The sequence below is a fragment of the Pseudopodoces humilis genome, chromosome 5 (genome assembly GCF_049639895.1).
Source record: "Pseudopodoces humilis isolate 2021_Gansu_Grassland_sample_001 chromosome 5, ASM4963989v1, whole genome shotgun sequence".
NCBI classification, from domain to species: domain Eukaryota; kingdom Metazoa; phylum Chordata; class Aves; order Passeriformes; family Paridae; genus Pseudopodoces; species Pseudopodoces humilis.
Genome location: NC_142204.1, coordinates 22,119,964 through 22,147,083, shown reverse-complemented (window position 1 = coordinate 22,147,083; position 27,120 = coordinate 22,119,964). Strand labels below are relative to the sequence as shown.

Genomic DNA, 27,120 nt, shown 5'->3' with positions numbered 1-27,120 from the left:
TATCATCCTATTGAATCTAGCAGATTAAACTCAGGCTGTCTCCTTTTGTTATTGTTTTTGTTTTTGGGGGAGTTTTGGAGCTTTCTTAATTTAGATCAAAAAATGAGAGGCTTCCTCATAAGCATTTTAATTAACCAGCTGAAGAATTCTCTTGCCCCCAGAGACTTGCAGTACCAAATCCAGTGCTCAGACTGTTGTATTTCAGGTCAGATTGTGTTTGTGTCCCTTTATTCAAGTCAAAAACATAGACAGCAAAACAACCTCCCCCTCCCCGCCACCAACTGACTACTTGGAAAAAAAAGCCAAGGTATCTTCAAAGTTTGCTTTTTGACCTAAACATATTCTTTGCAGCAGCCCAGTACTTGAAGACCAGAATGTAAGAGAAAAGTGACCAAAACCTGCAGAGAAAAGCACTTTTATCTGGACCTTATGCCTATGCACACTTTATCCCAGGCACCTTTCCTGCCCCAAGGCATGAATGCAATAGGGTCATCCAGTGTCTCATGGCTGAGTAAAATCCCAGTCCTTCCACAGGGCTGCTTGGTGCACTGTCCCGCTGGGGAGAGGCTCTCGGTTGAAGGGCTGGGTTTCCATGGAATGTGCTGCTCCTCAGGGAGACGAGGAGCTCCTTTCTGGTCCTTGGTGCCTCTTGCCCACATCCATTGGGCTGTGGCAACTCCCGGCAGCACTCCTCCAGCACGGTGACCTGGCACCACTGCCACCCATCATCCCAGCAAGCTTGTTCAAGGAGAGGAACCGCACACCTTCACGGAGGACACGGGGAGAAACACACTCCCTAAACAGCCTGTGTCCTCCTCTAAGAGGAGCTGGCACAGATACTGCTCCTTTCCAACTTGTGGGGTAGCAGCGAGCTGTAAGGGGGCAGGACATGGAAGAACAAATATGGTTTTGGGAAGGGCAGCAGCTCCACGTGGTGGGGAGCGAAGGAGAGCGTGCTGGGCAGCCGGGCAGTTGTCAGCTGTCCTTGCAGTGGTGAGTAGTATCCCATGGCAGGAAAGGAAGCAGAGAGCTTTCTTGGCATCAAGCTAGAAGCCTTTCAAGAATAAAAGCGTAGTCTCAGGTGAATCAATATGGACTTCTACTTAGATGAAATTTACAATCAACCTTATTTGTTTCCCTGGTGCTCGGTAATTAAGAAGAGAAGTTTAGAAAAATAGACTTCCTAAAACCCAGTGGTGTGCTGTCACCCAGGACACAAAGCAAAATACCCTTTCTTCTAGTCATGAAAGTCTCCTGTCAGGGAAAGAGCCTGTGTGGCAGCCTAAAAAAATAACAGTCCTGGACTGCTAAAACATAGGTTGAGGGCAAAAAGTGCTGGTCAGCCCAACCAAGGCTGGATGTTGTAAAGAGAAAAGAGGAACATTGCTTTGTGGCTGCAAATGTCTTAGGTCCTCATTTTCAGGAGAATTCTGATTATTAAAATGTTCTGAATCAAAGTATGATTTACAGGGAAGTGATTTAGAAGCAAAATGGGTAAGGACCACCCTACAAGAGACACCTCACAGAATATTTATGGAACAGGTTTAATTCTGTGAGGAAATGTGATATTTGATCAGTGGATTAATGGTGGGGTTTCTTGTCATCGTATTGCCAGTTTTGTCTTTTCCAGTGCTCCTTCTCTGGGATAGTCCCATGGGATTACTGGTGGAGTGATTACCTGGTGAAGGATAGCTGGCTCTCTCTCAGTGGCTTTATACAAAGTGTCAAATACTCACTGTTATATCTGACTTGGGAGCAAAATCAACTTCTGTCATATGCTGAAGGCCACCATAGTTCCCGAACTTTTCATGTTTCCTCCACTTTGCTCGCTGATTCTGGAACCAGATCTGGATAAAGGTAAAAAAGAAAAGGTACAGGAATTAACAGAGTATGAAGGAGGAACTTCTCAAAGCCAACTACTTTCCCTAAACTCTGAGCATCAGAAAACACTGACCTCCAGTTGGGCAGAACCAGGGGATGAATCTAAAGTAAACCACTGAGTTTAACAGAGCACTTTTCACACTTTGCATAGGATATGGGATCTCCGGACTACTGTGATACCCTGTTTTCTGTTGTGGCTCACAGCAGAAATAGGATCACCCTGTTCAATGAAAGACGGTTTTCCAGGGCTCTCTGGGGAAAGCAGATCCTTCTGTGGTCAAAGCTGTGCAGTGGTCAATGCACACAGCATTCCGTGTTCCCTAGAAAGTGTGACATTTCATGACAGAGCTCTTTCACCCTTGGAGTCATTCCAAGTGAATAGACTGAGGAAAGATCCACCTAGATGTTTTGCTGGGCTGCAATAAAAGTGTGTCACCTGTGCAGATGGAGTTACAGGGTTCTACCTATATTTAGCTGGTAGAATTTGGAAATTCACAGAAGGGACCTAAGTGAAAGACCCAAGGGGATCACTCAGCAATCTAAATATGTTGTCTGCCATCTCTTTTGCACTGGAAAGCAGACAACTAATTTTGTCTGGGGAGTTCCTTTCATCTGTCAGCTGATTTGACCAGTCTGTCTTCTGGCAGAGGTATAAATGTATTTAATGTGCCACTGCAATTGTTCATCTTGCTGCATTGCTGTGAAAAGTTGAAGCCCCTTTCAATTTCAGTTTCTAGCTTACTAAGGGACTTGCTGTTTGAATGTAAGCAGGTGGATCACATGAACACAAAGTGTTAGTTATTGAAGCCAGGTGCTACTGGATGTAAATCCATATGTATTTTAAGCCAAATAATGAGCAGCTCAGTTATTTCTGCATCTCTCACCCAAGAAGTAATGGGAATGTCAGGAGCCCTTTGCTATATTGCTGATAGGTAGCTGCTATATTGCTGATAGAAGTATCTGGGGTTACTGAGAGGACAGTTTTGTTTATCTGGCTTTGCATGTGTCTGGAAACTGCTTAGTGTGTATGAACTTCTCCATTCCCTTTCTACCATGCAGGAGTTATATGATGAAACAGCACCATTTAACACTCACCAAGTGACAGAGGGCAAAGGGGGCACTCCAGCCAATATTCAGTCTCTGAAGCACTCCTTCTAAAATCTGCACGTGGAATAACACTCTCACTTCATGGACTTACTTTTTATAACTAAAGGCGAAGATTTTAACACTTTTCAGACCAAACTGCTCTTTTTTGTCCAACCAGCTCTCCAGCACCCCTTTGTCTAAAATGATTTCTCAATACCCAGCATGAGTTCTTTTTATTGTGTTTTAAACCTACTCTGCGTGCTCTGTCTACCACAGGTATCATACCTTTATCAACCAAATACACAGAATCACAGAAACATAGAGCTGGTCTCAGCTGGAATGCATCTTTTAAAGAAGATCTAGTTCCGACACTTCTGCTGTGAGCAGGGACATCTTTCACTAGACCAGGCTGCTTAAAGTGCCATTAAGCCTGACTTTGAACACTTCCAATGATGGGACACCCACAACTTCTCTGGGCAATCTGTTCCAGTGTCTTGCCAGTATCACCATAAAGAATTTCTTCCTCATACACAAAGTAAATATACCTTCTTTCAGTTTAAAACTGTCACTAATAATCTCACCATAAAAAGATGAGTTTGGCAGTGTCTATTTTCATGAACCAGTGCTGATAAGCATTAAATACATTACATTTTCTTTAACTCCCCATTAACAGAATATACAGTCCTTTTCACAGTTTTGCCAAAAATCAATGTTTGTCTGACAGGCCACTCATTATCTGCTTGTCCTGTTTACCCTTTAAATACTGACGTAACATTCGATTTCTTCAAGGCCCCTGGAATGGAATGTCTCCCATGCTCCAGAACTGATTAAATATCAACACTGATGACCCAAACTGCTTCTCAAGCAGCTTTTTCAGAACCACTGCAGGTAAGTTACTTAGATGTGTAGATTAAAAATTATCTGTCTGTAGCAGCTGCTGTTCAACATTATCCTTATAGAAAGTGCTGCCACCTTACCTGACATATTTCCAAGGATAGAGCAGAAATTATGAGAGAACATCTCTGACATTTATGCACTATCACTGACAGTCCTACTGTTTCTATAAAGTAACAGATCAGTATAACTGATCACTTTGGGTTTAGGTTTGTTTTTTTTTTTTTTTGTTCTTAATTGACTTTTATTGAGTTTTTGATCCTTAATTTATTCTGATCAAAGCTTTGGCCTGCACCCTCCTGCTTTGCTTATTTATTTTTTATAATTTATTTTTTCTCACGTTTATTCATACAGGATTCTTAATTTTTTCTGTGTAACACATGCAGTTATACAATTTCATCTATCCACTTAAGCTGTTTCACAGCAATCATAACTTTTTTTCTTGAATGGAAGACACAAGACTTGTCACAGTTATGAAGGGTTTCATTTGGTCACTGAATGGGTGTTCACTTACTTATTTGACAGTTAAGTTATATTTCTGAGGTGATCTGACTGACACAAAGCTAAAAGCTTTGTCAAAACTGTTATTTCAAAGTAGCAAGAGCACATTCTTTGTGTGCTCACACAAATTCTCTGTGTGCTATTTGACTTGTGTGACAAATGCAGTCAATCAAAACTATAACTTGAAACTTGAACCCAAGTTACTGCTAATTTTTAGTTCTGTGGCTGATTTCCCTTTATCAGCCAGGATGAGGTCAAAGACAGAATTTCCTGTGTCTTGTATAACACTGACTGGATTGGGAATTTGCCATCTGCACTTCATACATGAGAGACTTTTTACTTCTTTCATTCACATCTCAGGTTGATGTTACCCATAATAACTCATTTTTATTTTTCCCCATAGTGATTAATTTTTTTTAAACAAAAACATGTCTGGTTCCTTCACATGATTCATTGTTCTGTGGAGAACATTGACTGCTGGCAGCCCAGCTTGTGTTTTATGCTGTTGGAAATGCATTGTTGGTGTACTGGTATTGCTAATGGGCGTATTGTGGCAATGCAGGTCTAATTCTCCCTGTCACCTAACGATGAAGCAACATTATCATGGCTAGCCAATAGTCCCAGGCATGCCATAGTCAATAAACAGCTCTGTGTTGAACTTTGATTGTTAGAGAGGGATATATGCAAAAAAATACACCAATGATTATAGCACTGGGGCAAGTGCAAAAACTGTCTCAAGCAAAAATCATCACTACAGTGCCTGGTAGACAACACCAAATGCCAGTACAGAGTGGTATGTACATTTTAATGTAGGAGATTTACTATGCAGTAAGAATTTGACATCAATTTTTAGCTCAGTCAGCAACATTATATTACAACTGGGGGAAACTGCATTAGTTTCTGTGCACTGAAATTATAGCCAGGCCATTTACAGCCTGTGATATCAAAATACAGAACACTAAGAAGCACTTCCATTTTGGCAATTAGTTTCACATTTTTTGAGACTCTGTGGAAGATGGATGTGGATGACAGTTTGTACTGGATGAATATTAGCCTATAAATGGTTGATAAATGATTAATAAATATTTCCATAAGTGGCTGCTCTGTTGCTACAGAGTCCAACAGGTTGCTCATAACCACCTGTAACTCCTATTTGCTATGCATTTAGTAAGCTGGGAGCTCCTGTTAACCCTTTGATTAATTCCATTTGGTTAGTCACAGCTGGGTGACAAATACTTCTTTCCCTATTTGTAGGAAGACAAGAGTGATACTGGCCTCGTCTGTAGGGTAAGAGAGAGGTCACGTATCTCATTAGCATTGCCACCCAGGCACAAACTATTAAGCATGCCAAATAATGAATGAATTGCAGTGAACATAGCCTTTTGGAGACGTACAGTACCTGAACTCTGGCTTCTGGGAGGTTTATCTTTGCTGCCAGTTGATTGCGAATATGGACATCTGGGTAGTGAGTCACTTGGAAAATTTTCTCCAGTTCCTGGAGCTGCTCAGCTGTGAATGTTGTCCGGATTCTTCGTTTCCCTTTCCTCTCAGCTGTGAAAACCAAGGAAAGACGTACTTCTTTTTACAGGAAAAGGCTACAGGACCACAAGAAGATTCAGAGGTGCAGCAATTTCTGTAAATTGCTCTGCAGTTGGGATGGCATCTGCCACATGTTCTAGACGTGTACTTATCACAGGTGACTGGCGCCTGACATTCTTTAGCAGACAATGTGAATTAACTCCTTTATCATTAAAGAAATGAGTCAAAAGTATCCATTTGCACTGCTAATTCCACAGATACAACGCATGTCAACAGCTACAAATGCCTGTGTATTTTAACCGCACTAGCCCTGCAATGAGTTTGTCACCAAAGTCCTTCAGTGTTGGACCAGCCATTGACCCCTGAGTGACTGCTGTTCTCTTCTCATACCATTCATACAGCAGCAGGGATAGCCAGCAGTTTAACTTTGCAGTTGCAAAGAAAAGGTGTTTTTTCTGACTGTACTATTGTGGTGTCAGGACTTTCTAAACAAGCTTAACTTTAACTTAACCTTAAGAGTAAGGCGTTAGAGCCCATGCAGAAGTTTAGATGCTGTGAATTCCTAAGTAGACTCCTAGACTGCAACACTGCTTCACCTGTTGTGGTGTGATCACAAAAAGTACTTCCCTCAACACTCCTATAATGTTTTGAAAATGCCCTCTTACACCAGGATATTTCATTTCAATCATGAACTCTGTATAGAACTTGATGTAAGTTAGAATGAGGTCTCGGCTGCTCCAAAATGATGCTGAAGGTCTTGCAAGGAAGAGGAAAAAGCAGCTGCAGAATATGGAGGTCAACCCCACCCCAAAGCTGGACTCTTCTCTGATTCACAAATGGAGTATCTTCCCACTGACACTGAGTGACCAGTACAAAAAGCCACACCCCAAGCACTGTGAATCACAGGGTTTTTCTAATGAGCTCGGAAAACTCATCTGACCAGAAAATGACATTTTTCATTCTGTAATCAAAACCTTGTTGTGACTCTGTTGACAAAGAAAATAAGGATTAAAATATTCTGTTCATCAGCTTGGTATGGAGGAGCCCAGACACGACACCATTGTGAATATTTCATCTTTTCTAAACCTTCTGGGGACTTTGAAAAGAAACCAGTCATGCAAGAATAACTGAGGAGTGTCATTTATCATAAACACTGTCAATACTACCATGTCTCAGAAACAGCCTAATAAAGCTGATGTCCAACACAGTTAAATCCATATCATTAGACTTTCTACCAGCCTATCAAAGTACTACTACTCATTAAACTGCAGCACTAGCTTTAGACTCAAGAGAAAAACAGTATTTCCACTGAATCTTGCTGGCACTACTGGGGCAGAGCTTTGAAATGAGAAATATTCCTGTGTGTTTATGCTGAAGGTATAAAGGGCACCTTCTCCTAAGAAGCCCTGATTCCATTTACTTGAACCTTCCCAAAAGATTACTGTAAAGAGGGTTTATTGCTATATGCAAGAAAAGGGAAATATCAGTGCTGATAGCAGAAATCTTAGGACACTACATCCCCTGGAGATAAGATAGGGTTCCCAGTTTGTAATGTTGTTTCTTGAGGATTTTCACCTCACATTTATTATACAGCTCAATATACTCTGTCCTGCTGGCACTTCAGAAATGTCCAGGACTAGAGAGCATGGCTTTAGAGAGTTCCTGGTGTCTCATACCAGCTTCTTGGGTATGAAAATGACCCAGATAACTTGGTGATGAGCAAAAGAAACTCCCCATTAACTCACTCTAAATCTTTCACATTTTTCTTTCTGGAAAGCTGAATTGTGTTGTAGACAACTCTTACGTAAGGGGAGGGTCTGCACAGCGCTCAGAAGTATCAATCCTACTGAAACCAGACTTTGCAAAGCTGAAACCCATGATGAGATGGAACAAAATGCAGTAACATGAGGTCAGTTATGGGCCAGTAGAGACTGAAGGACAAATTTTGATTTTGACTAGATATGAAATCAAATATGCTAACAAAATAGACTCCTGTGACCTAATCAAGGCTTTTGCCAGCAGGGAATATAGAAAAGTGTATTTTTTTTCAATAAGTAATCAGTCATTCCATTTTAAATTTTTTTAAAAACTATTAAGAAATGCAAAAAAATCTGGGACTCAGTGTTAACATTTTCTCTTGCAAGATTAAACTTTTTCTGACTGTAGCTTTGATAGTTCCCTTTGCCTTGGGACCTCAGCTTAGAGATCCCATAGCAAACAACAGCATTCAGAATTACAGTCTAATAAAAATGTGGGTGGAAGATGTAGGACTAGGAAGTGTTGGAAGTGTGGAACTTTGGCTTTTCAAATGTGGCTCTAGAGTCTCTGGGGAAATAAGACTCTGTCTGAGTTTCCTGAGCTATTTTTTATGTAAAAGCTGGGGATATTCAAGTGTGCTTTTATGCTCTGTGAAAGTCATTTGCAGGTTAGCTGGCTGCTGAAACCAAGACTGAAAATACAAGGCAGCTAAATATGTCAGCATTTTCAGATGCTTAGAGATACAGGTGTCTATACATTGCCTTACTGTTGACATTGGAAGGGCCAGATCCCCCACGCTGATAAAGCAGTATAGCTCCTTTAAATTCAGTATCAGGCTCATTTGTCCTCTGCAGATCTGCTTTATTACTAGGTCAGACTTGGAGCAAGTTGGAACATATGAACTTCGTAGAAATAGAAATTATTCTTGAAGGTGCACGGTGGAAGGATGAGATCAATGACTACAAGTTGCAGCAAGGAAAATTCTGGTTACATACGAGGTAAAACATGTTTTCATTATGAGAGCAGTCTGATGTGGGCCAGGAGAGGCTGTCAAGTCTCAGACCTTGCAGACACTCTGAACTTGACTGGTTAAAAGCCTAAGCCACTTGATTTAAGCTAGCCCTGCTTAGATTTGGGGTTGGACAAGATAGTCTCCAGAGGCTTCTCACAACTTATTTTATTATGTAATCTCTGACCTCCAAATAACCACATGAAGTAAAGCCCCCCCATCATTCCTTACCTAAAAAGTAAGAGAGCTTACGACATTAAGGCCTTAAACTAAGCACAATTCAAAGCATCTGATTTGCAGTTGCTTATATACACAGTTTTGGGTTAGCATATTGCAGCTTATTTCCACTGTCCAGTATAACAGAGTTTCAAGAAATTCAAGGTATGAGAAAATCAATACTGATGACTACTGCTCAAAGAGGTTTTTTAACATTTGCAGTTTATGACATAAAAGCTGCACAGCTGCAATAATGCTATACTTGGGGCAAATTTCTTCTGGACTACATTCTGCAGTAGGCAAATTGCCTGTGGTATACCTTGCACTGCTGTTTCTTAGCTGCATATCTGAACTAGCTAGAAAAATGCTGCCTCAGGGAGATCTGTGCAACCATACCCCCCATTTGTCCTTACCCCAGTGGCAGCTAGGAGTGTATCAAGCCTACCTGCGCCATACACTGGAAGGACAAGGAATTAAAAATGCAGGAGAAGGGCTGGAAATCAATGCTAGCACGTATTTGCCTTGAAGTAGGTAATTTAGGTAGATGAAGATTGGTAGGATTAGTTTATCTTGCTGCAATCTTCTTTGTCATTTCTGGACAGACACCCTCTCACAGTATGTGACAACCAGATACAAAGATTCTGCTTCTTCTTTGACAAGGAGAAAGCAGTTACATAAGCAAGCAAGTGGCTTTAGCTATATAACCTCACAAATACATTTTTCTCTATGCAACAAAGGTGGCTGTATCATTTGTTTCTCAATAAGAAACTATGGTGTGTTGAAATAGAGCCTCATTTTATCTGGTTAAATTCTGTTTCATCTTTTTTGTTTTTTTCAGAGAAGTTCCTCTCTCTCTCTCTCTCTTTGTAATTCAGATATGTGGATCTCCCAGCCAGTTCCTTCTCCTGGCTTTTCTGAACGTTGTTTTCCTTTGGTGATATTCTGCTCCTGGCAGACAGCCCCATAGCAAAAACCTCCAGTTATTACAGAGAGTTAATGGCATCAGGACAAAACCTGCTTGTCTGTATACAGGGATGTGCCCATGGCAGTCCCTCTCCTAGTTAAAGAGGTGGCTCATGGCTTTCAAAAGAGCTTGTGCTGCAATATGTAGGCATGAGTACTGCAGTGTTGCTAATCTTTATTAAAGTGGTTTTCCAGCCTAAGAAGGACTGGCATAGCCAGTGAGACTGATCCTAATTGGATGGGTACAATATGCTCCAGATAGAGCCTCCTGCTAGTGAAACACAGCATTTCACATCCAGCTGCTGCCTCTTCAGGCATTGCCAAAGTTAATTCAGAGAAGCTCAACTTGAATTTTTAAAATCTTGACCTCCTCCCTCCAGTCCAAAACTCCTTCATATAGAGTTGCTTCCATCCTGGCACTGGGTACAGCGCCTAATCACCTGACAGCAAGACTGAAATGCAGAGAGAAGGTACAGGGGGTGTGAGCAGGACTGCTAAAAATACCGGGCTAGAAACCTGTTTAAGCAGGCTGTACGGTGGTGGTCAGGGGAGCTTCTTAAGCCTGCCTGTCAGAGGAGTTGGCAAGGAGTAGACAGTAGGTATGAAACCATTCAAGCAGACAGTTTGCTGTGGAGGATTGTGCTCACCATCAACCTGAGCCCCTGGTGAATTTAACCTTTCCTGTCTGCCAGCAAAGTGATGACAGTTTTTACAAATGCCCTTGCCTGAAATGGTGGTGTGCATAACTCTGGCACAGTCAGTGGTCCACAGAATATCTGAAGGATGAAGGAAACCATCAGGTCGGTACCTAGGCCAAAGGTCATGCACATTCATGAACTCCTTCAGGCCAATGTGGATTGCTGGTGGATTCATGTGTAGGTTCCCCATGCAGCTAAACCTGAAGATTGACACTTGACACATTAATTTCAGTGAATGTTTGCCGTAGTCAAACCTCACCTTAAGAGCAGTGGCCAGCCTAAACCAATAATGGTTCTCATCAAAGAAACCAAGTTCCCCATCACTCTCCCCACACTCTCTGGTCCAAAACCCTTGTGAGAAACCAACCATTTGCAAGAGGGAGAAAGCTGAGCTTATTGCAGGTTGCACAGACAGCCTGCTTTCTTCTTTATTCCAGCTCTTTGTGGCTATTTGTACCTGGAAACATCTAGACACCGATCAGGAATATTTATTTACATCCCTGCCTCTGCTGTTTGCCCCTTAAGCATAAAGGGCTTGCTAAAACAATAAGTAAAAGACCTGCCCTCAATTTCAAAGGACAGCAATTAACAGCACCATATCCTGTGTCTTTAATGAAAAGTTCTAGGACAATTTTGGAGAAGCCAATAAATACTTATTAAGACCTCTGAAATTAACTATTCATGATGTGCCATCAGCTTTACAAGTGGTCACATTTTACAGATTCTTCTAGAAGGAACAAATTAACCTCTGGGTCCTGTGTAATGTACCCTTTTGATCCAAAATTCCCAGGAAAGAAGGGGCTGCTTGAGGAAAGCATTGAATGTTAACATTTGCTTTAAATAAATAAAACTCCAAACCCAAAACCCATGAAGAAACAGCACAAAAGGAATTTATGATAGTCCCCAGCTGCTGACAGCTTTGCTTTTTTCAGTGCTTACTTGTACCACTGAGACTTCTATGTGAACAGAGCTTGAAGGGTGAGAGTAAAGGATTCAGGTTTTCACTTAATATCCAGGGTGTCATTATAAGCAGTCAGTCTTCAAAGAGGGAGGAAAAAACCAAGAATCATCCTTCAACAAGTAAACCCACCAAAACAAGGTCAATGATCTGGGGCATTTCCAAGTGTATATAGAGGAACATTGCACTTTAGAGACACGGGGTTGCAGGGACTATTCACACAGACAAACAAAAGGCTGGTAAGACAGCTAATGGCAGCCAAATTATATATATGGGCATTTCTTTTCTTTCCCCCCTGCTTTCCCTTTTCATTTAGAATTGTTTCCTTTTGTTCTGCAGGACAATGGGATGCTTGTGCCCTTTCTCACAGTCCCACTGGCCTATTCTGGGCAGCTGATATTTATCTGGGATTGTGATTGCACAGTGCTTCGTTGTCTCTTGGGCGTTTCAAAAATGCATTAAGATAAGTCATATTAAGATAAGCATATTGGGGAAAAGACTGTCTGTGAGAGATAAACCATGCTGTTTCACAGGGGTACATGGATTTGACCATATTGTCCACAAATGAACAGTACTAGTGAATTTATTACTTCAGAGAAAACATAAACATTGAGCTAAGGATGTCTGCAACTGGCATCAGTACAGAGAGGACATGACTTATATTGTTATTCCTCCAGAACTGAGATTATCTCCATACTTTCTGTTGCCTTTATGAAAATTGCTACCAGAATTCATCAATATGCTTTGGGATCACAGATGCTATCATAACAATAAAACAATTAGATTAATGAAAAGATCCCTGAGCTCCCAGACAGCAAGGTGCAGAGGATTTCTCTGCTATGGAAATATTTGGGTGATGTTGACTCATAAGGGCAGCCTCCTCTACAGCGAATAATGAAGACATGAGCTGCAGGAAGTAATGTGAACCTCTGAACCACATGTGGTTCACAGCCTGAACACCTCAGTTTCTGGTGGAACTAGGAGCCAGCTCTGTTTATTGAAGCATGATCTATGCTGTCCTTGAATTATTGCCCAGAGAAGAAATCCCACAAGACCAGACATTACCACTGAGGGTGATGCCTGGCTTCTCCAAGGCACTGACTGCTCCTTTGCTTGAGCAGAAGGCTGGAACCTGTGTGCAATGCTGGGCACACAAACACAGTACCTTTGGATGTAGTTACACTGCACAGTGTATACAATCAGACCCAGCATGTGTAAAAGGCAAAAATGATTGCCCAGGAGGGTCTAAACTAGGCTGGAATCTTCTACCTGGTAATCTCCACCAGGAGATCTAAACATGCCTGACTAAAATGGACAGATGATGGGCCCCTAGTCTGAACTGATTCTGATCAGGGCTCTGGAGCTGCCAAAGTGAGCCTGCTGTCTCTTTATCAGACAGAGCAATAAGGGGTTGGTAATGCAGCCCCATTAACAGCCTCCTCCACAATGAATTTTCCCTGACTGCTCCTTAAGAGCAGACACTTGGGGAATGCTGCCACAGGTCAGGCAGGCATGGGGGTATGTTATCCTCTCAGGCTCTGGTGCTCCACTCTTCTGAACTGGCAAGCCAAGTCTCAGGGGGGTCAGAAAGAGCAGAGAGAAGTAATTAAAAGTAAAAGTGTGAGCTTAGGATTTGGGTGTTTACACAGACAGGTTGCTGAGAGGCAGACCAACAACCACAAGAGTTTGCCCTGCTTGCTCTGAAGTTTTGAGTACCTTGGCAGTGATGGTGGTTGCACATGGCAAAGGGTCTGCAATGACTCATCTCACAGAAGCTGGCCCAGAGTCTGAACCTGCAGCTCCGAAGTAAGGCCTTCCTTAGAATGATCTTCTAAAACAGATTTTATCAAAGCTGTTTCTCCTTCTAAAATGGGCTTTTTCAATGCTGCTTTCTAAGAATCCATGTTTTCTGAAAAGGCTCTGCTGAGCTTTTCATGCAGAAGGCCACAGGTGAAAGCATACAGCATTCAGAATGAAGGCACCCAAATTCAAGTAAGGGTTTAGCAAAACTAAATGCCAGTGTCAGCATGTCTCTAGCATATGAGGGCTCTTCTTTTTTTGCTTACAATGCAGCCTCTAAGTTCAAAGTACAAGAGGCATTGCTTCCTGCAAGTGGTTTGTGATAAGGGCATAAATCTATTTAGCTTAAATGACACTGCATTTCTAAACCGCTTAGTGGCAGAAGCCATTTTGTAGGAAAAGAAAAATTTTAGGGAATTGTTGCAGGATGTCCTGGAAATAGGCTCCAAAACCATATTCAGGGTCACAGTTGGGGTGCTCTTGTTACCTCAGACCAAATGCCCATGAAGGAGGCTGTTGTCGAAGCCTCCTCCTCACCTTTCTCCTCCTGTGCAAAACAGCACCAAAGCCCAGCCTTCCTGCCTCCAAGGTGATTGTATAGCACGCCTGATTTCTTCTGTTCCCTGACAACTAAACAGATGTGTCTGGATAGAGCCCAAAGCCCTTCCTCTCAAATCATGAAGGAATTTTACACCAATAGACGTGTGCTGAGAGGGAGAAGTGAGGGAATGCCCTGCCAAAGGCTTCTGATGTCTTTTCACATCAGAAAAGTCTCACTCTGCTGAGGCTGGTGCTGTTCCTCTGAGTGCTTAATGGCGTGGTCGGTGTGGGTGTGAGGGAGGTGCTGGGGACACCTCCATGGATACACTACGGGCATTTGAGACTGCCAAAGTGCCTTGTCAGAGGACCCATAACTGACCTGTAGCTGCCATGCCAAAAGCATTTCTGAAGTATCCCACAGCTGACAGGTGCACAAACAGAAGCTAATTTGCTATCAGCTTGAGCTGTCAGCAGGACTACAGACTGCTTCCAGGGATGATGCAGTCTACCCTTCCTGCAGGTGCTGTTGCTGACTTTGTCCGAGAAAGGTGATACCTGCCACAGCCAAAGGCAGGAGAAAAAGAGCTGCCAGCTCTTCCCCCATAATGTAAAGTGGAAGAAGGAGGCTGAAACTTGAGATACAGGAAAGTATTTTAAACCCAGGCCTCCAGCTCTCTGCCAGGAATGACACAGTGCATGAACGGGATCCAAAACATCATTGTTTGCACGCCACAGGGAAAATGTCAATCCTGTGCTTTAGGATTCTCCCTCCTTCTTCAGCCAGTTTCTATCAAAGGCTCAGCAACTGCAGGAACCAGTAGCCTAGAAAATGGCAGATCATTAAACCTCTGCTTGGCTTCAAAACCTCACTGCGATGAGGGAACAGAGGGATTTTGTTTAAAACACCTTTAAAATACACATTGCAATTGAAGGGGGCTGCTCATGTTGGCTCAGGTTTGTGAAGGTAATTACAGGCTTCCTCCCCTGCTTTACTGGTGAGGCTGGTACCCACCATGGTGCTGGTCAATGAGGCTAAGTGCCAAGTCAGGATAGCCACCTCCTGGCTGGAAATTCCCTCACATCTGAATATTCTACTTCTATACTCAGAGGCAACTCCAAGAGCCAGATACATACAGCCCTGACTCTTCTTTGAGGAGGCAACATGATTTAGCCCTGCTATCATGAGCTGTGTGCAGCTTACAGGGCAGAGAAAAGCTAAAATTTCCAGTTATCTTACATGGCTTCTCCCTGCATCACTGATGGCTGTCTTGTGCTGGAGGAGGTGACAGCAGCTTGTCACAGGACTCATGTATACCATGGCAGCAGTGGCAGAAACAAGGATTTTCTTTCAAATGTATGTCACAGAAAGTATTGTTTCTCCTGCCAGCTTGCAGAGTATGGAGCAAGGATGATGTGTGGATCTTAGGAAAGTCAGCTGAGTAACCCCACACCTGCCATCTTCAATGGACTTAAATGGAATGCCTTCTTTTCCCTCAAGTAAATAATAACAAACTGCAAAACACACCTTTCTGCTGCTGCTGAAAACAAGTTTTCTGGAGTGTAGTAAGAATGTCTGTATTAACTTTTCCTCAAACTCAAAGAACTTAGAGGAATTCTTCTCACATGCTGCTAATTAACTGCCCTCTATCTGTTAGGAACTTGTCCTGTTCAGGTACCACATATCCTGCTTAGCCTAAAGTCTCTGTGCAACATATTGGAAAAGGGTATTTGTGTTGTCCAGTGCTTTGGCTAAGAGACAGACCCTTGTTTACCAGTGCTCATAATTAAATTAACAGATTCACCAACATGGCCAGAATTGAAAATTGACACATCCTGCCAAATCTACTGCGTATCACCAGTTTGCTGGTGTGCCTGCTGATGACCTCTTCATCACCTGTACAGTGGGTCCAAGGTGTACAGAACACATTTGAGCTGACTCGGCTTATTCACCAGCCTCTCTCCCCACCTTGTGCAATGCACATTCTCCAGGAAACAGGCATTGCACAACCCTGGCAGTGAGGCTCAGAACGTGCTAACTCCTCACACCCCGAGCAGGAGGGCAATAAACACCCAAAGCAGTCCCTACCATTAACATTGGTAGAGCTGGTAGAACTGAGCTGGGACTTCAGCTCAAACAGTGGCTCTTCAGTCTTCTGATGGCAAGAATGAAGAATGAAGACATGAGTCTCTATGACTCAGCCAGGAGCTATGACCATCTACTGTGACTCAGCCAATGGAAACATTTGTAATGTCTGTTGTTTATCGCCATGTACGTAATTGTAAGATAACAGTTGTGTTTTGGGGCATTGAAGGGGAAAGTCTGGGTATGGAGGCACTCACCATGAAATGGATGGTCCACTGGGAAACCACACAGCTGTTCTTCCTCTTCCTCATGTTTTCTTTTGCCTTCCAGACATTCACGTCCCGTGTCCTCACCCAGGAGGGACACTGGGTTGGCAGTAGGCCTTCTGCAGTGAGCTGCCTGAACTCTCCTTGCTTTGGCCATGGGTGCAGCACATGTGGTGGGAAGAAGCATTTTGACTGAAGGTAAGTCACAGTCAGACTGTCTCTGGCTGCTGGAATCTGTGAAGGACACAGCACAAGACAGCTTTGAATAAAGCAGCCACAGTTAAGTGCACCTTCCAGTTTGCGTGAAAAAAGTGGTCTGAATACTATGCCATTCAAACCTGATCATATTTTAAATGGCCCTAATCCTTCTGTGCTGTACTTCAATGCCAAGGTTACCCCATGTTGCAGACACAGGATCTCAGTGAATCTGACCCCCAAATTTTGCCTGTTCTCTGCTTCCTTCCACCTTAAAACTTTCAATGGTCCTTATGAGAGATTTTTAAAAAGGACTGTAAAAATAAGGAGACATAACCGAAAGATGGAGAAATCTCAGCTTCCCTGTCAGTATCCAAATTAGTGGCTCTCTTTCTTGAAGAACTTGGAAGTGAAGTGGATATTGAGCTGCTCTGAAAATCTGTCAACAAGATTGCCATGGAATTTGCTGGATGCCAAATGCTTTTAAAAGTCTGGTCCTTTCTTAAATGTCCCTGTAGATACACCTACACTACAGGAAAATGGGCCAATGAATAGGTTAAAAGTCAGTGTCTTCCCCAATTCAGGTCCCTCTGTCCTTTCTTCTCCATCTGGGCTGCCTGCTGCTCTGATTTAGGCATTGGACAATTCTAAAGGCAGCCTTTGCCCAGGCTGTCAACATTTCTCTCTGTGACAGATGACACTGGTGATATCTAGGAAGGTACTGACAGCCAACTCATCTCTGTGAAATCACCTGCATGCTCTTGTTGATAGGCCAAACAGGAGAAGCATGTGTTGGCCTATTTCCATGAAGTGCAGCTGTAACATTAGCTTAGATTTGAGCCTGGACATTATAAACCATCTCTAAGGTGACTTCACCTCCCTTTTCTATATTACAGCCTTGCCATAAACCCTGATGCTGAATGCTCGATGTGCTGCCTTTGGTAGTTGCAATCATGGCTCAGTTGACTCTCCAGAGACAAGACATCTGTATCTGTGCTGCTTTAATGGCAAACCTAGAATTTGCTCTAGTTCTCCCCACCACCTGGATTTCTTTGCTTGGAAAGACAGAGTAAAAGGCAACACATAAACATAACGTACCCATTAGAGAATTTAGGTTTCATGGTTTGCATGGTCTGGGAGCAAATATAACAGTAGAAATCTGTCTGCTATTATTGCCAAAGAACATTAAAATCCTAATGTTATAATGGACTGCACCCCTGAGCAGTCTCCCACATCTAGGCTCTGGGGTTTGCTGCACCTGTGGGTGGTCCCCTCTACCTTCTCATATCTAAAAGGTAGCAGGTGTGAACCACTACAGACTGTACTGGAAGAGACTCCACTTTTTAATTTTTAATGCATTTTACTATATTATATTAATTATATCATCATATCATATCATATATATATATGTCACATCTGGCATTGGCAAAACATCTAACTTTTTAGACTTGTTAGAGATTTCTTTTCTCAAACAAACAAGTTCTATTTCAAAGCAGCTTTGGAGCAATGATCATTGTAACATCTGGAGACAAAGTACCCAATTCTGATTCTGCCCTCACTAAGAGCCCACACAATAGGAATTTTATAGAGGGTTGACACTTCCATGAAGAAAATGAGGTTGTAAGAGCTCCAAACATTGGACAAAGCTTCATTTCAATAAAGAATAATTGTCCAAATGTTATCTATTTAAAATATCACCAATCTTTGAGTAACCTTCTAAACACAATTACATGTGTACAGTCATGTGGACCTTAAAAACCTGGCCCACCTCTGCGTTTGAGGCACACTGTGCAAAACAGGACTCATTTTATTCCTTTAGTATCAACTAACTTTGAGTTTTCTGGTGAGAAAACGGGTGAAGTTTTGAATAATATTTGTGGGATAAAGGAGAAGGACAGATCTGGGAATGGTTACTAGCATGAGGCAGGGGTTAAATAACAGATGATCAGAGGCTATCAGTACTGGCATAGGTTCTTAGCCCAGGATTTCTATCTCAGTCTCCCATCCCTTCAATAAGGACTAGTTGCACTCTTTTGCCAGATGTGATGCTGTGAAAATTAATATGTTACAGAAGTGATGATGCACATATCCTACAGTAATGAAAAATGTAAGGGCACCTAAGCAAGGTGCTCTAATGGGGAGTGATTAAAGCTTTCTAAGAATGACATTAGCATTTCCTAAATTATAGAAGACTTTTCATGTCTTTATTCTTCATATACAACTTTCCTCCCCAAAATCTTTCCCTGAGATGCTCACATACCGTAGTGATGAGCACAAGTTATGTGTAAGTACAGCAGTGAGCAATTACAGACTGAAATAGAAAGAACAGGGAGGAAATGGAAGACAGTCCTAGGCAGATGGGAAAATGCCAATGTCTCTGTGAACTGGTGAAAAGGAGTGGGAAGATCTCTTGTTTGAGATCAAAGAAGTATGAGCCTCAAAGATAGGCTGAATTAATCAAGGAGTTTTTCTGGAGGATAAGATTGAAGGTAGATGATACTGAGTTTATAGCACATAGAAGAGAGTTAGGAGCCCCAGTCTTGTTTGCATTGCAACCTTCTCTGGTGTTTGTTGTTCTGACCAAGTAAAGAGACTGCCTGAAGTGGTTGTTCTTTAGGCCAGATAGAATTTTTTTGGGTACACATTCTTGTGACTCCAGCAGGGAGCTCTGAAAAATAGCTATGAACTAACACAGGGCAAAACTTCCTCCAGGGAATGTAGTTTTCTTTTTTTTTTCCTCCAGGGAAGACAGTGACATTTCAGCCTAGAGCAACACGAGATACTTGATACTGTCATGAACAGAAATTACTTTGACTTGTGGCTCAAAATGGTCTTTTTGTCTTGACTTTCAGTTGCATAGGAAAGGATGGACAATTTCAGACAAGATAGTAAGGTTTTATTTTGAAAGCAGGAGGTTATTTCAGATGACCTAAGTTCCATTTAAGCCTTCTTGTGTAATCACTGGAGAGAGACAGACCTGTGGAGGCACAAGGTTTACGATTTTAGGGTCTTACTAAGGCTGTGAACAGGGAAGAGTCTATCACTGAGAAACAAAAGCATCTTTTTATTGTGTTGTTTTTCTATTTCTTCTACATATTCTTTCTTTCTTTCCTATTTTTTTGCTTTCCAGGTTTATTGGTTTTCCTTGTAATAGGTGGGGTGAATTGGTCCTATTGGCCAGATGGTATCTGTTCAGTTAGATTCCTTCAGTTTGTTTCCTCTTTAGTGATAAAGCTGGGTGGAGTGTTGCTAAAGGTGAGCAATCATAATTTGTGTGTAAAGTGGTGGTTGTATTCCTATTAATTTGCATATCCTTACCATGATGGAGCATAACACAAGCAGAATGACAAAATTACCGTATCTGTTACTGCTTTCACTATTAATTTCCCAGGTGTAACACTCTTATCCCAAGCTTTCCGTGACCTGAAAAAGGATATCCTGTTGGTGAAACCTCACTAGCAGAAACCAGGGCAGTAATGAACAATCACTTCAGATGTTCAATTTCAAGTACATTAACATCAAGTTCCCAGGAATTTCAGAACAATTTTTTTTTTTCTGAAACAGGCCTGTTATTCTTCTGTGTTTTAAATGACAGAGTTGGCACAAGGGAGGAGATCAGCACACACTGGGTGTTTAATTGTGTTCTTTGCAGAGGCCATGGTTACCCTTTCTAGGCACTGTAACAAAAGGCTGAGAGGAAAAATACAGACCGCATACTAAAATGTCTTCTTGTCCATTATTTGTTTTTTGATTTGGTAAGAGTCTTCAGTGATTTCAACAGGCTTCAACAACTGCAGCTCCATGTCCTCTAGCTGTTGTGTTTGTGCAGAGAACTCCCCTATGACTAACACTGCAACTAGGAAGCCAAATGCTTCAGAGAACACTGCACGCTCCTTATTCCAAGTCCCACTGGAATTACACTCACAAAAACATATGAACTCAGGAGTCAGGCCCAGAGATCTTCCCATACATGATGAAGCCCCAGCTTTTTGTGAGATTGTGCTGGTGCTGTGCATCACAACATCCTTTTTGTCAGAGACTCAGAATCATTTGTTAGAAGCAACTTCTAGAAGTCATCTGGTCCAGCACCCATGGGTTTTCTTGGGAATCTTGGTTTGCACCCCTTATTTAGAATCATAGGTTGGAAAAGACTTTTAAAGTCATCGAGTCCAAACATTAGACCACCAAGTCCAACCATTTCTGACATTCTCCATCTTCTGCTCCCCTGGTCCTACCTATCTCCTCAGCTCATAATGTCTAGATTTAGACTTCAGGACAAGGGTGATCTTGGTACTGAGACTGTCTACATCAGATGGTAATTTCTGGCCTCAGTATTTGCCCTATAGTAGCCTATGTGATGCCATATGGATCTTCCCATCTCTCATATGAGTCATGGCTTTGCTCAGATAAATACCATATGGTGCTGTGGGGAATGTTCTTAAAATCCGTAGTAAGATATAACTAAGCCCTGACCTGTACTTACTTCCTTGCTGCTGCTGAACTGTTATGAGAAAGCAGCTGGATCTGTATCCCATCCTGGAATTTTCAGCAAGTTCCCTAGCTCATTTCAGTTCCCTGACCTTGGCCAGCACTGAGCCATACGAGATGTGGCTGATTATTTACACAATTTTTTAAATGACAATGTTATATGGTATGAAGCTGAATGACTTAGATGGAATATAGCAATTATCCCAAGATGTACAGCACAGAGTATTGCACTTCAGAAATAAATATAATTTATATGAATAAATCACAGTTCTGCTCAGAAAGCAAAGGGTAATAAACTTAGGTACCACATTCTTAGGTAAGAAACAAATAATGAAAAGGTTTTGTTTTAATTTTTTTTAAGCTTACTTGATCAATCGAAAACAAAGTACAACAACATTCTGGAAGATTTCTACAGCTTTCCTGCTTTCCCACTTCCAATAACAATTAAGTGAATCTTCACGTGTATACACCGTTTTCTTTAGTTAATATTCTATATTCCCTTAAGTTTATGAATCCAGCCTTGCTTTCTAGCAGGGGAGAGAAGAGTCACTATATTCTCTTGCTACAGCTACAGTCTCTGTCTGGTGAAGCAAAGCCCAAGGCAAGGCCTGGTAGTTCTGCCTGCATTGCTTTCAAGATGAAATAGTGACTGTATGCTCAGGTGGAGCAACTTGGGGTGAGGCTGCACTGGCAGGGCAGTAGTGCAGTCCCAGGAACCCACCATGTCCTGCATGCAGATTTGTCAGACCCCTGTGCTTGCAGCAGCCAAGACACACTTAGCTAAGACCACAGCGAAAATGAGCTTTGACATATGCATTGTGAAAAAAGACTTAATACAGAAAGATCCTGTCTCTGCTCCCAGAGAACACTCTCGCGTTGTTGAAATGCAGTTCTGTGGCCCATGTGGTGAACAAGCACTGACTGAATTTTCAGTGGTGTTATTTGTCTCACTTTGGATCCTGTGGCACAAAGCGACTGCCACGGCCCCTCAGGAAAGGACTTTCAGCCCACAAAACCACACTGCCATGGCTCACAGCAGCATTTCTCCCCCTTCACAACCTGGCACCTGTGCTCCTTCAGCACATGGGCCCCACTGCACCAGGAGCAGCCATGTCCTTGTCCACCCCGACAAACTACCAAGTTCTTGCTTCTTTCAGGACTGCTTCTCCAGTTCCAGCCAGCAAAAGCAGCTTAAGGAAACCTCCAAATGCTCCAGTCCTCCAATAGTGCCAGTGGCGAAACAGGCAAGCAACACTTGCCAAAGCCTTCAGCAACCTCGTTTTTATCTTTGAAACAGCTTTTTCTTTGAGCAGGAAGCTGTAACTCCAGATGACCTGGAGATGTTCCCTCCAAAACCCAGTTATCCTATGGTTCTGGGATAAACCAGCAGAACACTATCTCTCTTCCCCATACACAAGTTTCCATGGAAAGCTAGTTACCGGAACAAAGGCAGCAGCGGTATATTCAGCCCCAGTGCTGTGAGGTGAGTGGTGGGCTGACTGCCACATGGTGAGGAGACGAGTTATCCTGTGTCAAAGATGAACAAAAAGAAGTCCAAATCTTGGGCAAAGCATGACTGAGAGTCAGGGTACTTGAGTCCAACCCCAGTAACCAGTTACACTAGCGAGTAGGTTCCCTCTCCATTAGGCCTTGTTTTCTTTCCAGTCCAGGTTGGTATCCAGTTTGGACATAAAAAAAGATGAAACTATGCACATAGGCAAATAGTTTCTTGGACTAACAGACTTTTGGAAAAAGACTCTCTCCCTTACTAATGAGTGGTTCATCCAGTGTCCTGGGAAATGGGGTCCTGATCCATAAAAAAAAATCTCTCTATATTATAAAAAAATAAAAGTGTAGTATTAAGCTTTGTTGAAAGCAGTTGAGTTTGAGGTGAGTGAAAAATTTTGTGTCAAAACTACAGGTAATTTTTTGTTTAAGTGGATCTGCTTGTATACATAAAGCATCTCTTTTTCATGGAGGATGCAGATTGAAAAGATGAAAAAATACTAAATCTAGAAAATGCTGGATGTTGTACTTTCTTTAACAAAAGAAGGAGACAATTTCTGTGGGGGTAAAAGTTCACTCAAGGCCAGTGTAACTTAAACTGTGAAAACTATAGTCAAAAAGTCTAATGCACTTGCTGGTTTGCTAAGATCAAAGTCATGCAAGTTTTCTACTGGCTGTTTTTATTTCGCTCATGAAAGAACCTAGTGTCCATGAAGATAAGAAGAAATTATTAAACATGAATGCTTTCTTATTCCAGCAATTGGGCTCTAAGACTCCTATAGGTACCATTTCCCTTACAGATCATTTCTCCTGCTTGAGGGCAAGTGGTCAGATTTATCAGAAAAGGGTGCTGGTATGAGATTTGACTGTAATTTCAGACAACAGTCAACTCTTGATATAAATGAAACTCCGAAAATTTTGTTAAGTTTCAGCAGTCTTAGGCTTCCCGAGTGTGAATACCTGTCCTTCTTATGGCAGGCATTTATCTGTTTTTTTCCCCCCTCCCAGATAACAAGAGTATTGTTTTTCAAAAGGAAAGATGCTGTATTTTTTACAATAAGCACTCCTCACTGAAGAGAGCTACCTGAAATAACTTTTCAGGTTGCATACTCACCTCTCCAATGACACTGGGGCCTTACAGCGTACAGACCCCCAGTCCGATCTACCGCGAGGTTGAAAGCAAATTATTTTTAAAATATTATTTCTGTATATATAATGAATGATTTGTACCTGATAAGGGAAATCCCAAATTCCTACAAAAGTTAAAGAATCGAAATTCCACACAATTAAACCCAACAGCTGTAGAGATCAAAAAGCAAGGAGCGTTTTCATTAAGAGTTATAACTGGTACTTACCAAAGGCCACCGCTGACCCTGCTTTTAGGGACGGAGGTCTCTCGGCGTAGCTATTCCTGTTTCTGGTTTCACTGCTCAGGACACTGCTGGCAGAAGGTTTCTTTAAGATTTCCTCAATGGAGAAGGACAGGCTGGGCTTCCTCTGTCCAGCACACACCCGGGGGTCCGTCATATTCCTGCCAGGGCGGCACACAGGGTGGCACACAGGATAGCACACAGGGTGGCACACAGGATGGCACACAGGGTGGCACACAGGGTGGCACACAGGATGGCACACAGGATGGCACACAGGGTGGCACACAGGGTGGCACACAGAGCGCTGTGGCGGTGCCCTGGCTCTCGGAGCACGCCGAGGAACACCCGGCTGGCACGGTGCGTGTCTCTCCCCACCCATGCCCGCTGACCCGCGGCAGCGCTGGGAGGAGAAACAAAGCCGACCCGCAACTCAGCACACAGCCCTGCTCCTCGCTGCCGATCTCCCCGGGACCAGGACCTGCACTCCCTGAGCCTGGGGATGGCAGTGTTAGAACTACATAAACTACTACGGGGTTAAAAGTCTTCCCACCCCACCCACTGCTGAGCATTCCCCCTGCCTGTCGGGTTCACGGAGCTCTCAACGATCGTGTGGCCATTCCAGGAGGAGCTGTGCTCCTTGCAGACCCAGGAGAAAAATCCCCTGGAAGCGTTGCCTCTTGTTAGTAAATCCCGTTTGTGGGGAAGTTATCTTCCTTTTCTGCTTTCAGGCTGAAACCTGCAAAAAGTCCACTGGATTTGCACCATTATGGAGTTAAGAAAATAATTGGCAGGACAAATACTTGTCCCTCGGCCGTTTACCAGCAAGAGAGACAACCTGTAAACTTCTCTTGCATACAAGGAGTTGTCACATATGGAAAGCTTCCTCACCAGCAGTTCCCAGGTTTTCTTTCAGCCATGCCTCCCTAGCCATCAGCTTTGGTTCAGATTCTCTTTTCTTCTATCGTGAAAACTCTTTGAATTTCTAAGCAGGTGCTTTTCAACATCATCCCATCTTATCAGTGACCAGAGAAAAAGAGATGGCCCTTCCAACACATGTACGGATAGGAATTAGTGTCCTCTACCCCCTACCTATACTTCTAAAGAGAAAACATTATTTTCTTTCCATCCTGAGCTATGAGGCAAAGTAGCTTGATAATCATCCCACCAGTTGCTTATGCCTCTCAATTAGGCATCCAGCACAGCGGGAGATTTCCTGGTTAATGAGGGTGAATACCTGTGATTCCTCTCCTGACTCACTTCTACCTTCTTGTTAATTTTTATTTTGGGGAAAATGTGGTTAAATACCTTCCTTACCTCTCCCTCCCCCCAGGGGCATTTCTTGCGTTCTTCTGCGATTGCCCCTCACCTTTTAAATTGCTATGGTAGTTTCTCCCTTTCCTGCTGGCTCTTCTCTGTGCCTTCCTTATCAGGCTCTTATAATTGTATTGGCAGTCCCTGCCTTATTTGTCCAGCGAACTGACAATTCTTGAGCTGATTTCCCATCATATGACCTTTTCATGGAGTTGAGACCAAAATTACTGTGTAACCAGGGGGCAATAAACCACACCTGATAAGATGAAAGGCTTTCGGCTTTTTCCAGATTCTAGATACTGGAAAAACAGTGGGGGTGATGAAGAAAAGAACAATGGAAGAGGTTCAAAATGATGCAGCCAATCATGATGAAGAATATTGAATTATCTTATTTTATGAATCAAACTTCTCCCCAGGAGATGGAATAGACCAATGAGCGTTTTTCACAGTGATGACACACGTGGGGTAGACTGGGAAGTGTTTTCCTTTGTTCCCTTTGCATCCCTCTGCAGTTTCTATAAAGGAGGATCTTGTGCCTTCCCGGTTGTGTGATGAGGTGGCAGCTGTCATGTGGGTGCAGAAGTTCTTGTGGCCCTCTCCATCAAGCAGGGAACATCTTCCCGTTTCAATCCCCTGCACTGGAGGAGGAATGCCTCTCCAGCCAAGCTTTGTCCTCTCCAGCTTTGCTGCCAGTCTGTAATCCTGGCTGTGCACAAAGAGGGAAGTATCCCCCTTCTTTGCTTAGGCAGAATGAGAGAATGGGTAATTTATGGGCTGAGAACAGGTGAGTGTGCTGCCTGTGTGCAGAGAGAAGGGAAAGAAAGGTGCTCTGAATCCATACCCTGGATTAAAACTGCCTATTTAATAACGAGCTTTCCCTTTTTTCCTTGTGATTCCCGATTCAAAACCCATAAAAAAGCACAAGGAGAAACCTGGTACATTATTTTACAGTCACCCTACTCTGTTTGCCTGAGGCACTAAAAAGGGGACCACTCTTCTTGCTTTCTGGCTTCCTACAGAGCAATGGCTTCAAATCTTACTTCCCAGATGCCTCAAGTTGAGAGTCCTTGACCCAGACTTCACTGTATTAATTTAGTATATATTACAGTGTCTGAACTCTCTGATGTTTACTGTGCTCCCTTTTACCTGTTAGTTTCAGGCACAGGAAAAACAGATCTAGGGACATCTGTTTTTTAAGCCTCCCCTGCTGTCCATTTTTCCAAAGGATCTCTATAGGTGCCGTAGTGAATCCTATGGATTTCTCTGCTTCAATTATTAAATGAAACAAGGCCACATTTTCCTTTGCAATGGAAAACTGGTTGGTTATTAAAACCTAGGTGTTCATGAGGCTAATTTCTTGCTGCAGGGGCAGGAGGAGGAGGAAGAGGAGGATTTCGCTGGAAAGTCTGATAGGTTCCAGTACTCCTCATGTGAGGACCCATATCTTTGGGTAAAATAGCGGAGTAAATTCGCCTAGAGACTCTCAGGGCAAAAAATATGCCTCCCATCCCTCTTCCTTGCCCCAGCTCCATTTTTGCTGAGTTTAACACCCACAGTTTTGAAAGGGAAAAACTTAGCCTTCTGGCAGAAATACATGTGCATTCATGTTAAAAAATTCTTGAAGTAAAGAGAGTTGAGACAGGCAGACTACAACCTTCCATCTCAGAATAGAATAAATATTTTTATTCTATGGTCACGAGTGAATTCAGCATTACCCCATACTCAGAGTGTCTTCACTGCCTGTCTCCACTGCCACCAGCTTGTTCTGTGCAGACACCTGCTGGGATGATTCTGTAGTCCCATGTCAAAAAATCAAATTGTGCATGTTTGTATAACTAGTCTGACTCAGTCTGCAACTTTAAACCTCCCTGCTGCTTGCACTGACAAGTTGATTTTCTGTGTGTACTTAAATTAGATGCTCACATGCAAATTTACAACTTGAAAGTGTCCTTGTGAAGGCTTTATTTTTGTTCTGTCTGATTGTATTGTACTTTTTTATTAAAACTGAAGGCAATGCCAACTGAGAAATATATTTTTGTTCTTCTATATAGGAAAACA

The 27,120-nt window shown here is 42.6% G+C and overlaps 1 protein-coding gene across 1 annotated transcript; it reads right to left on the bottom strand.

The window, feature by feature from the left end:
* Nucleotides 1–273: 273 nt before the first annotated feature.
* ISX (intestine specific homeobox) lies at nt 274–24,048 on the bottom strand. Its single transcript, XM_014256550.2, has 5 exons — nt 23,737–24,048; nt 16,184–16,426; nt 5,762–5,913; nt 1,737–1,847; nt 274–1,054 (listed from the first exon to the last, which is right to left on the bottom strand). Exons 1-5 carry the CDS (start codon nt 23,906–23,908, stop codon nt 818–820), a joined length of 915 nt encoding a protein of 304 aa, XP_014112025.1. The 5' UTR covers nt 23,909–24,048; the 3' UTR covers nt 274–817.
* Nucleotides 24,049–27,120: the final 3,072 nt, after the last annotated feature.